Source organism: Entelurus aequoreus, linkage group LG06 (assembly GCF_033978785.1).
Source record: "Entelurus aequoreus isolate RoL-2023_Sb linkage group LG06, RoL_Eaeq_v1.1, whole genome shotgun sequence".
Classification (NCBI taxonomy): Eukaryota; Metazoa; Chordata; class Actinopteri; order Syngnathiformes; family Syngnathidae; genus Entelurus; species Entelurus aequoreus.
In genome coordinates this window covers 42649948-42667344 of record NC_084736.1, presented here as the reverse complement: position 1 = coordinate 42667344, position 17397 = coordinate 42649948, and the positions used below count along the sequence as shown (strand labels likewise).

General features: G+C 37.1%; 2 protein-coding genes across 8 annotated transcripts in view; one reads left to right on the top strand and one right to left on the bottom strand.

Moving 5' to 3' along the window:
* Positions 1-2138: 2138 nt before the first annotated feature.
* Positions 2139-7223, bottom strand: LOC133651553 (uncharacterized). Of its 3 annotated transcripts, none has more exons than XM_062049522.1 (17): positions 6984-7223; positions 6200-6363; positions 5959-6055; positions 5721-5851; positions 5342-5419; positions 5067-5170; positions 4880-4974; positions 4721-4801; positions 4468-4587; positions 4332-4379; positions 4132-4212; positions 3973-4050; positions 3370-3883; positions 3232-3282; positions 2936-2980; positions 2425-2851; positions 2139-2176 (listed from the first exon to the last, which is right to left on the bottom strand). In XM_062049522.1, the coding sequence occupies exons 5-13, from the start codon at positions 5392-5394 to the stop codon at positions 3860-3862; spliced, it is 684 nt and encodes a 227-aa protein (XP_061905506.1). In that variant the 5' UTR covers positions 5395-5419; positions 5721-5851; positions 5959-6055; positions 6200-6363; positions 6984-7223; the 3' UTR covers positions 2139-2176; positions 2425-2851; positions 2936-2980; positions 3232-3282; positions 3370-3859. The 3 variants fall into 3 exon arrangements, with proteins under 3 accessions (XP_061905506.1, XP_061905504.1, XP_061905505.1); XM_062049520.1 differs by having other exon boundaries at positions 3370-3430; XM_062049521.1 differs by lacking the exon at positions 6984-7223 and having other exon boundaries at positions 3370-3430; positions 6200-6611.
* A 308-nt stretch (positions 7224-7531) lies between these two features.
* The window catches only part of LOC133652224 (endoplasmic reticulum aminopeptidase 1-like), an 87925-nt gene continuing 78059 nt past the window's right edge, over positions 7532-17397 (top strand). For all 5 annotated transcript variants that reach the window (XM_062050734.1, XM_062050730.1, XM_062050733.1 and 2 more), the window contains exons 1-2: positions 7532-7652; positions 8997-9496. In XM_062050734.1, coding sequence (XP_061906718.1) covers positions 9015-9496 — 482 coding nt within the window. In that variant the 5' untranslated portion in view covers positions 7532-7652; positions 8997-9014. The remainder of the gene's footprint in view (positions 7653-8996; positions 9497-17397) is intronic.

Genomic DNA, 17397 nt, shown 5'->3' with positions numbered 1-17397 from the left:
TTGTTTATTGTGAGCGAACTGTGGTGCCGAATTTCCCCCAGGGAATAAAATACTTTCTATTCCAGACCTGGTCAAATTAAGGCCCGGGGCCACATGCGGCCCGTTAAGCTTTTCAATCTGGCCCGCCGGACATTCCCAAATAATTTTTTTAGATCTTTACGATGGAAACTGTAGCTGCCATTATGATGTGCAGTGATGTTTTCTCATGACCATAAGTCTTGAACTATAAAAGTATTTCAGTGGTTGAAATCTGCACTTTTGCATGATATACTAGTTACAATGGTAATCTAATTAGCTACTGTGGTAATCTAAGTCACAGCAGCTCAGACGAGGCACCAAGCAGTGTGGGTGCGGAGCGTTTCCACAGAGTGTTTCCAGAGCGGCCAACCTGAAATGCGGGTGTCAGGGACAGACGAGGAAGGAGATTTTTACAACAGCATTCTAAACCCTAGTGATAGATCAGATAAATCAGATTGTAGGTGTTTTTTTTTTTTACCCTTAGTGTTCATATTTTGCGGTGTTTGTTGCGTTTCGCTTGACTGTAAAATATGTGGATGGAGAGGGTGTGTGACTTTCATATGTTGTCAATATTCAGTGTTTTATCCTTCATAGTTAATATTGTAAATCCCACATTCTTTATTTTCATGTACATTCCGGGTGTCTCATTCAGTAAAAAAATTTAAAATTCCATTCCTTTTTTTAAGGCGGTCTGTCATAAAGTTTTTAGCATTCAATCAGACATTATTGTGAGGTTTTGTATTAGTGTTCCTAAAAATAGACATACCGGCCCCAGACACATTTTTTTCTCTAAACTTGGCCCCCCGAATCAAAATAATTGCCCAGGCCTGTTCTATTATTTTCTATTCTATTCTGTCATTGGGCTGAACATTTTCAAAGTGGAAAGGATGAAAATGTGGAAGGAGAAAGCAGAATGAAAATAGGGCGGAATAATATTTTTGTTTTTAAATATACACTATGTATAATATACATAGTGTATATTACATTGTATATACAGTTTTTATGAGTAGTTATAGGTAAGGTATGTAATGATAAATTATTAAAAATGACAACAAAATAAATATTAAAATGTTTTTCCAATACTGTTCAATCAATCAATCAATCAATCAATCAATCAATCAATCAATCAATCAATCAAAATGTATTTATGTAGCCCTAAATCACGAGTGTCTCAAAGGGCGAATCCTGGTCTCCTTGGAGGGGACCGCAGATGTGATGTACTGTACCTTTTACTCAAAGCTATGCTGCATCCATGCGGCGATTTCATGCATTGCAGACACACTCCTCTTTAAATAGTGACCGCTCCTAAACAAAGAATGTAGGTAGTATATACTTAATGGTGATTTTTTTTAAAAGCATCATAAAAATGGACAAACATGCTGGGTGACTGACTGTGTAAAACGTGGAACACGTAAGGATTGTGCAAATGTGTTTAGGAAAGTATAAAACATTTTTGTATTTAAACTTAGTTTTTTTTTTTTACATTAGACATATAATCATTTAACTCAATAAGAAGGTTTTACCTATTTAATATATGTTTCTCTTTAACGGATACTTTGTGTGTAAAATAATATTTTATTAGGAAGTATAAGGCGGTGTCACGCCAATTTTCTTCCCATTACAAAAACCTTCCTACCCTCCATTTACTTCCGGGGTCATTTCCGCTTACGTCATTTCCTCTTACGTCTTTGACAGCGATCGATAGCACTTCGTTTGACTCTTTTTTATAATACAGCGTTAACAAAACGTCTGTATTAATCGGACAAGTATTAATCTGACAAATTAATTTGAGGATATTCCTGACTGCACATTTGACTCGTGGACATATGCGGAAATTAATAACAGTGTACAATAAGTTAATTAATTATCAATCAACATTATTAAACTTTATTAAAACTAAATCTATTCGTTGAATTCAGTTTTTTTTAGTTCTCTGTGTAAGTGAACTAAATTAAAATGACATTTATGTGCACATATGTACCTCAGTGAAATCAGATGACCCGTGGTCAGACAAACGACAATATTTAGAATAAGAACATAATAATAAAGAAAAACCTTGGGTATTTCTTCAAGACTTTAAAATGAGGAAAAAAACTGCAATGTACATTTTTTTTTATTGTTTACAAATGTTTTGTTCCAAACATTGCGCGAGCTGCACCTAAAGAATGGGGAACACAGATAAAGGACAAAGCGTCAATTATAATCACAAGTGGTGGTCACCTCAGAAGTAGACATGTTATAGTGAAAAGCTCTTAAACCACATCAAGGTACAAACCAATAAAGGTTATTAGATTATTATTTTTGAACCAGTTATTTTTCCCCCAGCTTACATATTTCTCCAATCATTTTTTTTTATGGAGCAACATAGGTATGATACAATTTATTCACTTTTGTGTCATGGCATACCAGTACTGTATTCAGTTAATCTTTGATGACGCAGTCGATGGCCTGGACTGAGTTTCTGGATACTCTAGACTGGCTGAAGAATGCCCTGCAATAGGCTGCTCGCCTTGTCTGTCCAATAACAGAACCTCTGGCCATGCCTTTGGGGAAATTGAAGAAAAACTCTTCAGATTACAGTTACTAATCCATCCATCCATCCATTTTCTACCGAATGTCCCTTTTTGGGGTCGCGGGGGGTCGCTGTAGCCTATCTCAGCTGCATTCGGGCGGAATGCAGGGTACACCCTGGACAAGTCGCCACCTCATCACAGGCAGTTACTAATCATGATAAACAATGCATCAGATATTTCAAGAAGTTGTCCTACCCTTCAATGCCAAAGCGCTCCATTAGAAGGACACACCACCAACGCCGGATTGACTGCATGTCCAGCTAGAGCAGATATAACAATGAGTTCATTATTTTTACCTCTCAGAGCCGCTTATTTTGAAATCTTTTAAATATCTAAATACTTACCACACTGTAGTGAAAAGTAGTGTCCGTACAAAGCCAGAGGGAGTACTAAAAATAGAAAATAGTAATTTTTCTGAGCACATGTAATAATTGTGTAATGAAAAAAATATTTCTCTACTTTGTAATAATCTACTAAATTGATGAAAAGAGCCGTCAACATCAATACTGGAAATGTGGTAAATAGGAATATCTCTGGAAGCAATAATTGCAACCAAATATTTTTGTAATTTGATGCTGTGTTTCACATCATTGTGGGGGAAGTTTAACCTTCTCTTCTTCTTTAAAAATGCTCAACTTACCATGAGCATGAAAACACCACAGTCATTCCCCGAGGTCTGGCGTGGGATCTCCTGGTAATATACATTAGCACCATGAAAATGTATACAGCCTTTGGGTTTACTACAAGACATTTATATTTTATAGAGTAAACCTATTACCTGCATGTCTTTTCCAGTGACCTCACTCCAGCTTCCTGGGACGATGTGCTGTGCAATGCTCCTGCAGTAAAAAAAGCCAAATGTGAATAAAATAAAATGCAATAAGCCACTTGGCATATTAAAACATGAAGACAAATTGTAAATAAACAAGTGAAAATTCTATTAGAACACTGCCAAAGCATGAACAAAATCACGTTTCACCAGTACTGGTTCATGACTCTGTGGTTGGGGACCCCTGTTGCACACCACTGCAACATGGCTAGAATGGGAACATAGCCGAAAGAAGAACATGTCTAAAACATGAGCATAGCGGGGAAGGGAAAGATGACTAGAACAGAACCATAGCCAAAACCAGAACATGGCTGGAACAAAAAGTGGCCAAAATGGAACTGTGGCCAGGATTATTATAAAGGGACCTAGAGATGGCTCTGTACACCTCATCACCAAAACCAGATGGCCAAAGGGCAAACTGAGAGTCCAGCAAGAGAATTTATCTCTTTGCCGGCCTCAACACCTGTAATGGTCAATGCAGAAAGAGGCATAAATAATGTCATTGCACAAGAATTATAAGATATCTCCAGTATTTTTCTTTTCAACACTTACACAGAGAAGGTAATGCTCTGGCCCGTTGTGCTTGCTCCACGCTGGGAAGAGGAGTGCATCCTTTAGATGTGCATCCCTCTGTAGTAAACATTTATGAATATTTTAGAAAGAAATTTCAGATTAGTGTAGCTATTATCATTCAAATTTCATTGTACTCACTGGAAGGCTTGACATTGGATCGACGTCTTTGTGCTTCCACGTTGGTACAATATACATGTTGGCAATGAAGACATCTTTGCCCTGGAACAGTTTTGAATCCAAAAACATGAGGATATGTGATATGGTTTTATATTAACCATTGAATCAGATTTTTTAATGACCAAAAGCAGCCTCTGTTGTGCAGCTCTAAGAAATCATACATGTCTCTGAGCAGCTTCCTGAACCAGCTGGAGGCAAGCATTTCCAATCTGTCATCACATTACAGATGTAACAAAGTTATACATATCCATGGAATAAGCAGTCAAGTGAAACAAACATAACAGTTACAGTACTGACCGTGGAGTCCATGTCTCTGGACAACCCCAGAGACCAAAACTCTTCTCGGGTTAAACACACCCCTCCCTCTTTAACGATCAGCTCCATAGCTGGACGATCGCAGGCCAAAACATACTCGAGCTGTTCATGAGAAAATTTTACATTACTCGACTTGAAGATAACCTTGGCCACTTCACAAAGCAATAAATGTATATATTTTTAATCATATACTGGCTCCAATGTCAAAATTTTACTCAATTTGAAACCTGCTCACCAGTTGTTTCTGGTCGGGGTGCAGCTCCTTTTTCCAGGATGATGTGGGGCCAGCATATGTATGGTCCGTGAAACAATGACACTGGACATGTGTCAATCATACAAATAGTTAGAAAGCTACATGTATGGACACATAAACACTTTTTTTCTGAAAAAGTACCTCAGTTCCCTCCTCCGATGATGAAGTCAGCATTTCAGCATCTCCTGGAAGCACAGGGGCTGAAGGGGAATCCTTTGGCCAGCCAGGGTGAGTCCCTAAATGAGAGAGGAGGCATATTATGATACAGGGGAGGGATATTAAGATCTCTGAACAAAAATGCCTGTAAACAGCATTCAGTATGACATACTCGGGCGCAGAGGTTTCAGTGATGCATACGGGGTCATCATATGCTTGGGCTTTCTATCCAGGGTCTCCAGCCTAACCATATTGTTTGGAATAACCTCCATAACTCTGTAACATCAATGGAATGAGTTCTGGCTTGGTCATCACCAATATGACAATTATGAAACATTTTACCAGTAACGTTGTGGTTAGAATTCAATATTGCATTCAAGCATGTGAGTACATTCAGACTACATTACAATCCTAGAGTACAATAGTCAAATACCACCATTTAGTTACCTCTTTCTTGAATTCAGTGCCCTGGTCAGTGAGGATAACTTCAGGCAAACCATGAGTAAAGAAAATGTCCCTCAAGGCCTGTGGGGCACCACAGAAATTATATTAGTACAACTAATAATTACAATAGAATTGTATATATATATATATATATATATATATATATATATATATATATATATATATATATATATATATATATATATATATATATATATATATATATATATATATATATATATATATATATATATATATATATATATATATATATATATATATATATATATATATAATATATATATAAATTATGCACTTTAGTGGCTTTTTCCCTTTCTGATTATGGCCATGGGTAAGTGAAACACCAAAATATAAAGAATACCTCCTTCACATTGGCTGCTGTCTTTTTTGGGAATGTTCTTGCTTCAACCCACTTGGTGAAATAATCGGTCAAAGTGAGACAATATCTGTTCCCCTTAGACGACTTTTTCACAGGTCCAAAGAGGTCCACACCTAGAGCATGAATTCCAGTTCTCAGTTTAGCAAATATTTGAATGTAGACTGAGTTTTTGTATAGTTGTGCGTGAAAAGGTGAGGGATGTGTGAATAAACCCACTCACCAACCATGTACCAAGGTGATACGACCTTAACGGGCTTCAGCTCAGGCGCCTCGGTCTTTAACTTTTCAAAGCGCTGGCAGTCAGGACATGTGCGCACCTAAAAGCAGTAATAAAGGGAAACATATTGTAGATATGATTTGATTCCACAACACTTTGCGACCTACTACTAACTACTAACCTGAGTGTTTCAACTAAAAATAAAAATTAAAAGCAAATATCTTCCTTCTAGGAGCTTGCTTACCCAATCCAATGTGTCCTGTGTGATGGACCGCCAATAAAACCGGGGAGCAATCTTCGCTTGCATCCTCCGTGGTCCAAAATGGCCTGCATGGGCTTCAGTTAACACAGCCACTTTCTCCTCCTCTGTCCAAATGACCCTTCTGTTCCCATGGTACAGGACCTCTTCTACACACACACAATATTGTAGTGAAATGGTTTCAACATAATGTTGATTTAAAGTGCAAACATTTAACAGTATTATATATTAATTAATATTAGTGAAATGGTTTCAACAATAATGTTGATTTAAAGTAGTACAGACATTTAACAGTATTATATATTAATTAATATTAGTGAAATGGTTTCAACAATAATGTTGATTTAAAGTACAGACATTTAACATTATTATATATTAATTAATATTAGTGAAATGGTTTCAACAATAATGTTGATTTAAAGTAGTACAGACATTTAACAGTATTATATATTAATTAATGTTAGTGAAATGGTTTCAACAATAATGTTGATTTAAAGTACAGACATTTAACATTATTATATATTAATGAATATTAGTGAAATGGTTTCAACAATAATGTTGATTTAAAGTAGTACAGACATTTAACAGTATTATATATTAATTAATATTAGTGAAATGGTTTCAACAATAATGTTGATTTAAAGTACAGACATTTAACATTATTATATATTAATTAATATTAGTGAAATGGTTTCAACAATAATGTTGATTTAAAGTAGTACAGATATTTAACAGTATTATATATTAATTAATATTTTTTGCACGTTACCACGAAGACAGAAGTTCCCAGCAGCGGCCCTAACACTCCGCTTGAAATATTTCGAAGCCTGCTGGTGTTTGACATAAGTCCCCTGGGAAAGATAAAGACGAATATCATTCAGTGACACCACCATTTTCAGGAGATTTGGATTCTATCGATTCTATCGATCGCTGTCAATGACGTAAGAGGAAATGACTATATTATAAAAAATAAAAAAAAACCCAGCGATGGTCAGTAAGAGGAAATGACGTATATAAGAGGAAATGACGTAAGCGAAAATGACCCCGGAAGTAAATGTGGGCTAGGAAGGTTTTTGTAATGGGAAGAAAATTGGCGTGACAGCGGCAGTAGAGTTTTTACTTGTGCCTTTTCTTCGACGTTTTCAGTCCAAAGCAGTGCTGCCCCCCGTGGCCACAAATAACGTGACACAAACGATGCGGAACTTGCTCTTGTTTTGTTGACGATTCCGCTTCCAAGCATAACCAAAAAGCGAATTGTATTTTAAGAACCATCCGAATAATGTCTTTAAAAATATTTTTTTTGGGCCGTTTTGAGACCAACTGTACGTACATTTATGAAGGAAGTGGAAAATCCCCCAGCATGCATCGCTTCTCAAACTGTCAGATTTACTTTCTTCACGTGTTTTAGCGCCGGAGGCAGCCAAGTGAAACATTAAAGGTAGATATATTGTTTTTACAATATTTACTTATGGTGTAGTGTTAACAGATAACGTAAGATTCGAGAATTATTGGTGGTAAATTAATTTGACGAAGACTTATTGAAAGTGAAAATGATTTTTACCACGCTACTCAGATTTCCTTGTTGTGTGGATACGGAAATAATTTATTTTACGCAGCATTTATTTGTTGTATTAACATACATACATTTTTAATTCATAGTTTATTTTACCATTATATATTTGTGTATATACTAATATAATAATTACATCATTGCAAGTCTGTCATTCATTTTAAGTAGATTCCGGAGAGCCATAAAAATAAACGTTATTTATTGAGTTTTTTTGATTGATTGATTGAGACTTTTATTAGTAGGTTGCACAGTGAAGTACATATTCCGTACAATTGACCACTAAATGGTAACACCCGAATAAGTTTTTCAACTTGTTTAAGTCGGGGTCCACTTAAATTGATTCATGATACAGATATATACTATCATATATACTATCATCATAATACAGTCATCACACAAGATAATCACATTGAATTATTTACATTATTTACAATCAGGGGTGTGGAGGGGGGGGGGGGGGTATGGACATCAAGTAGTGGACATAGAGAGAGAGAGAGAGAGAGAGAGAGATCAGAAGGCATAAGAAAAAGAAAAAGTATCTGCATTTGATTGTTTACATTTGATTATTAGCAATCCGGGGAGGGTGTTAGTTTAGGGTTGTAGCTGCCTGGAGGTGAACTTTTATTGCGGTTTTGAAGGAGGATAGAGATGCCCTTTCTTTTATACCTGTTGGGAGCGCATTCCACATTGATGTGGCATAGAAAGAGAATGAGTTAAGACCTTTGTTAGTTCGGAATCTGGGTTTAACGTGGTTAGTGGAGCACCCCCTGGTGTTGTGGTTATGGCGGTCATTTACGTTAAGGAAGTAGTTTGACATGTACTAACATGTGTTAACTTGAGTACAGTATCTCACCACGTTTTTGTCAAAATATGTGTTTATTAATTTTTGCAATGCCAGAATTGTAATGTTAAAAATTAAATTAAAAAAGAGGAATTTCCCTTATTTAATTTTTTTGCAGCATATTACTGTAAATAAAAATACTATTTTTTTTTAAAAAGGAAAGTGGATGGATGTATTCTGTTTTTATTTACCATTTACACAACGTGCCAACTTCACTGGTTTGGGGTTTGTACTTTCTAGTTTTAGAAAGTATTTTTGTTACTATTTGTGACCACAAAACATGTTATACACTACATTAGACAAAACCCTTGTATATGTGTAGATCAGTGGAAATAATATTTATGATGGACATCTCTCATATGTCGATACAGGTGGTCTAAGTTGCCATCATGCCACAGGCTGCTCTTGGCTTGCTGCTGATGTTTGTGTACTCGGGTTCCTCGTTGGGAGCACAGCTGCCACATTTCAAGCCACCTGACATCCCCGGCTCTCGCCCCTTCCCTTGGGACCAGATGAGACTCCCCAAAACCGTCTTCCCCGTCCACTATATGCTGACCATGCACCCCAACTTAACCACCTTGAACTTCAAGGGTATCGTTTGCATTCAGCTGGACATACGCGAGGACACCACAGCCATCGTCCTTCACGCCAAGCAGTTGAAGACCTTCAATGTGAAGCTTAGGACGCCTGAGGGTGTGCGGGATCTGCAAGTTCTGGAAAATCCTTATCATCAGCAACTAGCTTTGGTCTCAGACGAGGTGTTGACCAAAGGGAAGGACTACGAGGTCGAGTTGGAGTTTTCTGCCGAGCTCTCTGACAGCTACCATGGGTTTTATAGGAGCAGCTACCGCACGAGCAGTGGGGAAGTCCGGTAAGGTTTTTTCTTTGGATTTCAGTCAGTGGCTTTTTTTTGGTATCTGTACTGTCAAGTGAAATAGTAGTGGTTTTAGGACTGCACTGCATCATACTGCGCGATGGTCTGGTCATGAGGAGCTGGAGCCTATACCAGCTGACCTGGGTCTACACCCTGGACTGGTCGCCAGTCAATTACAGGGCGCATATAATAACTAACAACCAATCACACCATCACTGAGTGGGGATTGAAGTCAGGCAAGTCAACCACTAGTCACAGGGAATCCAAAATGGGTCACGCTTGGGTGGAATTTTACTTTTTGATACATTTTGATGTTTTTCATCATTATAAAACCCTTAAGGCTCCCCTCAATTTTGGTGAATGTAATGGTCTCAGTTATAAAGTGTTAACAAGTCAGATATTAACTTTTTTTTTAAAACTTTCAACGCTAAAATATCTATAAATCCACTTCAGAACTATCCGATGACATAAAGTTAAAAAAAAAAAAAAATCCCTTTTGGAAATGGAAACCATGTTTTGTAAAAACATGGAAACCCTGTTTTGTAAAAACACAAAATATGCAATATTTTCCCCATGGATGTTTTAAAGTGGAATCTTTGATGTGAAATATGTAAATAATAAGTTAATTAAATATTTATTGATTAATCAATTAAATAATGTATTTAATTATTAATAACAGCATTATTTTTGATTAATAATTTTTTGAGCAATCAAGAAAAAATAAAAATCAGACTAATGGTCTCAGGGATCCAAAAGCCACCCACATATAAGCCATATATTAATATATAATTTTTTAAAACTTTCAACGCTTAAATCTATAGATCCACTTCAGAACAATCCATGACATAAAGTTAAAACAAACAATCGCTTTTGGCAATGGAAACCCTGTTTTTTGTGATAAAAACACGAAATTGCAATATTTTCCACCGTAATTTTTAAAATTGGAATATTTGATGTGAACTAATCCGAGCCTTAAATATGTAAATAATTAGTTAGTTAAATATTTAATAATGAATGAATTAACTAATTAAATAACAATTAATTTAATTATTAATAACAACATTGTTTTTGATTAATTATTTTTTGAGCAATCAAGAAAAAACAAAAATCAGAGTGATGGTCTCAAGGATCCAAAAGCCACCCACAAAAAGCCATATATTAATATATATATATATATTTTACTTTCAACACTTAAATATCTATAGATCCACTTCAGAACAATCCGATGACATAAAGTTTAAAAAAAAATCGCTTTTGGCAATGGAAACCCTGTTTTTAATGATAATAACACAAAATATGCAATATTTTCCACCAAATTTTTTATAATTGGTATATTTGATGTGAACTAACCTGAGCCTTAAATATGTAATTATATAGTTAGTTAAATATTTAATAATTAATTAATTAATTAAATAACAATTTAATTATTAATAACAACATTGTTTTTGATTAATTATTAATTTTTGAACAATCAAGAAAAAAGAAAAATCTGACTAATCGTCCCGGGGATCCAAAAGCCCCCCACAAATAAACCATATATTAATATATAATTTATTTTTACTTTCAACGCTTAAATCTCTAGACCAGGGGTGTCCAAAGTGCGGCCCGGGGGCCATTTGCGGCCCGCAGCTAATTGTTTACCGGCCCGCCACACATTTTGGAAATTCTATTGCAAAAATTAAAAAAACATACAAAAATGTGGAATGAGGTGAAATCTAACTAGAAAAAGTTGCAATGTTGACAAAAAGATGCCATGCAGGCAGTTTTTTTTCTTTTGTCTATCTTTATTTAAATTTTTTTGCCATTGCTCAAAAAAAAAAAATCCCCCCAAAAAATCAATGTTATAATGAATTATTGACTTATTCAAGGCTCCAATTATTTAAAATATTTCACTTTAAAATGTTTTATGTGGAAAATATTGCATATATTGTGTGGTTGCCATATACAAATATCAACATTTTCTTTGACAAAAGAGCATAAAACAAACAAGCCATCCGCTCAGTGGCCTAGTGGTTAGAGTGTCCGCCCTGAGATCGGTAGGTTGGAGTTAAAATCCCAGCCGAGTCATACCAAAGACTATAAAAATGGGACCCATAACCTCCCTGCTTGGCACTCAGCAACAAGGGTTGGAGTTGGGGGTTAAATCACCAAAATGATTCCCGGGCGCGGCGCCGCTGCTGCCCACTGCTCCCCAAGGGGATGGGTCAAATGCAGAGGACAAATTTCACCACATCTAGTGTGTGTGTGACAATCATTGGTACTTTAATCTTTAATCTTAAAATAATAGTTCAAACGTAAAATCGACAGATATATCTGAAGTTGATCTCGTAACTTAAGTGTTGAAAGTAAAAACAACTAATAAAAATGTATCACTTTATGAGTGGGGCACCTTTTGGATCCCAAATATATTTAATGGGATTTTATTCATCTTTTCACTGTGATTACTCAAAAATAATAATAAATTAAAATCAATGGTGTCCTGCATTATTGATCTTTTTGAGGCTCTAATTACTTCACATCAAACATTGCTTTCTGAATGTTTTTGGCAGTGGGGGAAATACTGCATATTTCAGTTTTATTATAAAAAACAAAGTTGTCTTTGACAGGAAAGGCTTTTTTTTTAACTTAATATCAACCTGAAGTTGATATACTGTAGAGATTTACTGTAAATTAAATGATAAATGGGTTATACTTGTATAGCGCTTCAAGGTACTCAAAGCGCTTTGACAGTATTTCCACATTCACCCATTCACACACACACATTCACACACTGATGGCGGGAGCTGCCATGCAAGGCGCTAACCAGCAGCCATCAGGAGCAAGGGTGAAGTGTCTTGCCCAAGGACACAACGGATGTGACTAGGCTGGTAGAAGGTGGGGATTGAACCCCAGTAACCAGCAACCCTCCGATTGCTGGCACGGCCACTCTACCAACTTCGCCACGCCGTCCCTGTAAGCGTTAAATACATTTACAAAATAGTAATTTAACTTTTCTTTAACAAATTTTAAAATTTTAATAATTGAGACTAGGGATGCGTTAAAATGTAATATCGGAAATTATCGGTATCAGTTTTTTTATTATCTGTATCGTTTTTTTAAATTATTTTTTTATTAAATCAACATAAAAAACACAAGATACACTTACAATTAGTGCACCAACCCAAAAAACCTCCCTCCCCCCATTTCTTTCTGTTATCAATATTCTGGTTCCTACATTATATATCAATATATATCAATACAGTCTGCAAGGGATACAGTCTGTAAGCACACATGATTGTGCGTGCTGCTGGTCCACTAATAGTACTAACCTTTAACAGTTAATTTTACTCATTTTCATTAATTACTAGTTTCTATGTAACTGTTTTTATATTGTTTTACTTTCTTTTTTATTCAAGAAAATGTTTTTAATTTAGTTATCTTATTATTATTATTTTTTTTAAAAGTACCTTATCTTCACCATACATGGTTGTCCCAATTAGGCATAATAATGTGTTAATTCCACGACTGCATATATCGGTTGATATCGGTATCGGTTGATATCGGTATCGGTAATTAAAGAGTTGGACAATATCGGAATATCGGATATCGGCAAAAAGCCATTATCGGGCATCCCTAATTGAGACCCTTTATGGTCCCCGGGAGCCCTAAAGGTAAAAAAAAAAATAAACATAAAAAATCCCTATATTTTGTTATGGTTTTGAAAATGAAAAATATCAAATTGCAATGCTTTAATTTTCCCGTGTGCGGCCCACAGTGGAAAAAGTTTGGACACCCCTGCTCTAGACCAACTTCAGATCTATCCGTCGATTAAAATGTTTTCACTTTTTTTTTTAGCAATGCCAGCAGACATTAATAACACACACAAGAGTGTGTTATTAGTGTCAAAATTGCAACATTTTCTCATCACATTGCACCTGTTTGCTCTTTTATTTATTTTCTGAATGTTTTTTTTTGTAATAGTATTTTTAAAATGTGCCGCCGGCCTTTAAAAATTAGCTGCAAACTGCAAATGCCCCCTTGGCCTCACCCTGTTCTAGACTTTAGGATTAAACATTACAAAGCAGGATTAGGGGCACATTGAACAGAGAGAAAGTTAAAATATTTAATATTGGAAGAAGATGTCATAATACTATTTAATAATATATCATATTAATAATTATTAATAACATTAGCAATTAATTTCTGTTTGAACATGTTTCATCTACACTTCTGTTAAAATGTAATAATCACTTATTCTTCTGTTGTTTGGATACTTTACATTAGTTTTGGGTGATATCACAAATTTGGGTATGGATCCGAGACCAAGTAGTTACAGGATCATACATTGATCATATTCAAAGTCTCATGTGTCCAGGGACATATTTCCTGACTTTATAAACAATTAAAAAAGTACTTTTTGTTATAATAAAAAATATTTATGTACCCCGCCTTCCGCCCGATTGTAGCTGAGATAGGCTCCAGCGCCCCCCGCGACCCCGAAGGGAATAAGCGGTAGAAAATGGATGGATGGATGGATTGTAGCAGGGTTTCCCGCAGGGTTTTGTTGTTAAGGCGGCCGCCTTAAAGGCCTACTGAAATGAATTTTTTTTATTTAAACGGGGATAGCAGATCCATTCTATGTGTCATACTTGATCATTTCGCGATATTGCCATATTTTTGCTGAAAGGATTTAGTATAGAACAACGACGATAAAGTTCGCAACTTTTGGTCGCTGATAAAAAAATGCCTTGCCTATACCGGAAGTAGCGTGACGTCACAGGAGGAAGGATTCCTCACAATTCCCCGTTGTTTACAATGGAGCGAGAGAGATTCGGACCGAGAAAGCGACGATTACCCCATTAATTTGAGCGAGGATGAAAGATTCGTGGATGAGGAACGTTACAGTGAAGGACTAGAGAGGCAGTGCAGGGTGTATCTTTTTTCGCTCTGACCGTAACTTAGGTACAAGGTCTCATTGGATTCCACACACTCTCCTTTTTCTATTGTGGATCACGGATTTGTATTTTAAACCACCTCGGATACTATATCCTCTTGAAAATGAGAGTCGAGAACTCGAAATGGACATTCACAGTGACTTTTATCTCCACGACAATACATCGGCGAAGCTCTTTAGCTACTGAGCTAACGTGATAGCATCTGGCTCAAATGCAGATAGAAACAAAATAAATAAATCCCTGACTGGAAGGATAGACAGAAGATCAACAATACTATTAAACCACGGACATGTAACTACACGGTTAATAATTCTCAGCCTGGCAAAGCTTAACAATGCTGTTGCTAACGACGCTGAAGCTAACTTAGCAACTTAGCAACCGGACCTCACAGAGCTATGATAAAAACATTAGCGCTCCACCTACGCCAGCCAGCCCTCATCTGCTCATCAACACCCATGCTCACCTGCGTTCCAGCGATCGACGGCGCGATGAAGGACTTCACCCGATCACAGATGTCTGCTATCCAAGTAAGTCCTCTTTGTTGTGTTGCTACAGCCAGCCGCTAATACACCGATCCCACCTACAACTTTCTTCTTTGCAATCTCCATTGTTCATTAAACAAATTGCAAAAGATTCACCAACACAGATGTCCTGTGGAATTGTTCGATGAAAACAGAGCAGTTTGTATGGTGACACATTGGGTACGAATACTTCCGCTGCCGTCGTGACGTCACGCGCATACGTCATCATACATAGACGTTTCCAACCGGAAGTTTAGCGGGAAATTTAAAATTGCACTTTATAAGTTAACCCGGCCGTATTGGCATGTGTTGCAATGTTAAGATTTCATCATTGATATATAAACTATCAGACTGCATGGTCGGTAGTAGTGGGTTTCAGTAGGCCTTTAACAACAAAGAGCCACCGCCTAAACTAAAGTCTTAACAAGCTGCTCCGCTTAGTTCTGCCTCTGCCTCTGTCAGTATGTCTCTGCAGCACCCAGCATTGTCCCACCCACAGAACCATCTTATTGGTTACACGCAGAGCGGTAACAGCCAATCAGCAGTGCGTATTCAGAGGGCATGTAACAGCCAATCAGCAGTGCGTATTCAGAGCGCATGTAACAGCCAATCAGCAGTGCGTATTCAGAGCGCATGTAACAGCCAATCAGCAGTGCGTATTCAGAGCGTATGGAGTCAGTGCTCCTGCGCTGTGGTGAGCAGAAAGGTGTTAAGCAGGTGAGCATAAGTTAAAGTTAAAGTACCAATGATTGTCACACACACACTAGGTGTGGTGAAATTTGTCCTCTGAATTTGACCCATCCCCTTGTTCACCCCGTAGTAGGTGAAGGGAGCAGTGGGCAGCAGCGGTGCCACGCCCGGGAATACATTTTTGGTGATTTAACCTCTAATTCCAACCCTTGATGCTGAGTGCCAAGCAGGGAGATAATGGGTTCCATTTTTATAGTCTTTGGTATAAGGCGGCGGACTCTCCCCAAATTATAATAAACACTTCCAAGTCAACTACTAGTAACATCACTCTGAGCACGTTGACGTTCTAGAAACATAAGCGGCAGCTCAGCTCGCTCACAGTCCTTGAGGTAAAGGCTAATTAGCTTTTAGCGTAACGTTAGCTCATTTTGCGGTGCGTGTGTGTGTGTCTTACGGACAGCAAAGCCCTGTCTGTCTGAGAGAAAGACAAGCATTATTGACCTAAAGTTAACAACTATGTTATTTCACTTGACCTTTTTCTGTGTTGATTGAGCTGTGCTGAAGCAGCAAAAAAGGACATTATGTTAAATGAAGAGTTTCTGTCTCTGATAGTTGATATAATAATGCAACTGCATCATAAAGCCTACATGAACTCCATGGTGTTCAGGGATGAATAGTCTCTCCTATTGCTATTGTACTATTTTTTCAGCTATAGTTACATTAATCATTAGTAATGTAGCAGCCTAGTTTTGAATGGCAGGGTCCCTGCTATCACATGTTGATAAAGATTTAACATTCACATAATAAAAATCAACTACAGGCTTCCCAAATGCTGTAATAAATTAAGCATGATGAGTTGAACATATGTCAGCATTTGGCATAATAAAGTCATACTTAGTATCTCAGGTAACTACCGTAGGACTGTTTTGTTTTTACTTTACGGAAAAAATATCGAGATATATATCGTATATCGCCATTCAGCAAATGGAGCGGAAAACACAACCAAAAATTGTAGGCTTCTTCACGCGACGAAGCCGGCCTACTTCACCACAGTCTGTAGTCTATTGCCCCCCAGGCTGTGGTGGCAGCGACGAGGTGGAGACGTGATGGCGACAGGCTGAGTTACACCGATCCTTACACCCACCCACCCCCTTCCTGTCCGCCGGAGAGACACCACCTTAACTAACACATTTTCTGGGGGAAACACTGTTGTAGTATACATGTCTCTTATTCTTGGTATCCTTGCAGTAGATATTTGTATAGTTCCACCCATTTGTTTTCATTCAGGAGCCCTAGCTTTAAGTTAGCGGTGAGCTATTGTATCCTCCTAGGGTGTGTAGTGAAGCATGTTTAGCTATTCTTCGTCCTGCAGGGATGATACTTGTAAGAAACTTACTTTATTTGTCGACATGGAGTCCAGGGTTAGTGATTTAGAAAATAGCTAAAACACAGTTGAAGGACGTTAGCCGCTGTAAAGCGCCGCTTGTAGATTGGCGCATTACCTTTATTGTTAATTATAAATTAAAAATACATCCATTTGCCCTCTTCTGTCTCCACACTGTTTCTGCTTGTACTGTAAGTGCTCTGTGTGTGCGCGCCTTGGCTCATATTACCAGCAATGTCACCAAGGCGCTCCATCATGTCCATGAAAAAAAAGGTACCGGTATTTATCAAAGGCAGTAAAATAAATTTTTTAATTAATGAGTACCGCTGTACTTCATTAGTACCGGTATACTTTAGCACAAACTAAATT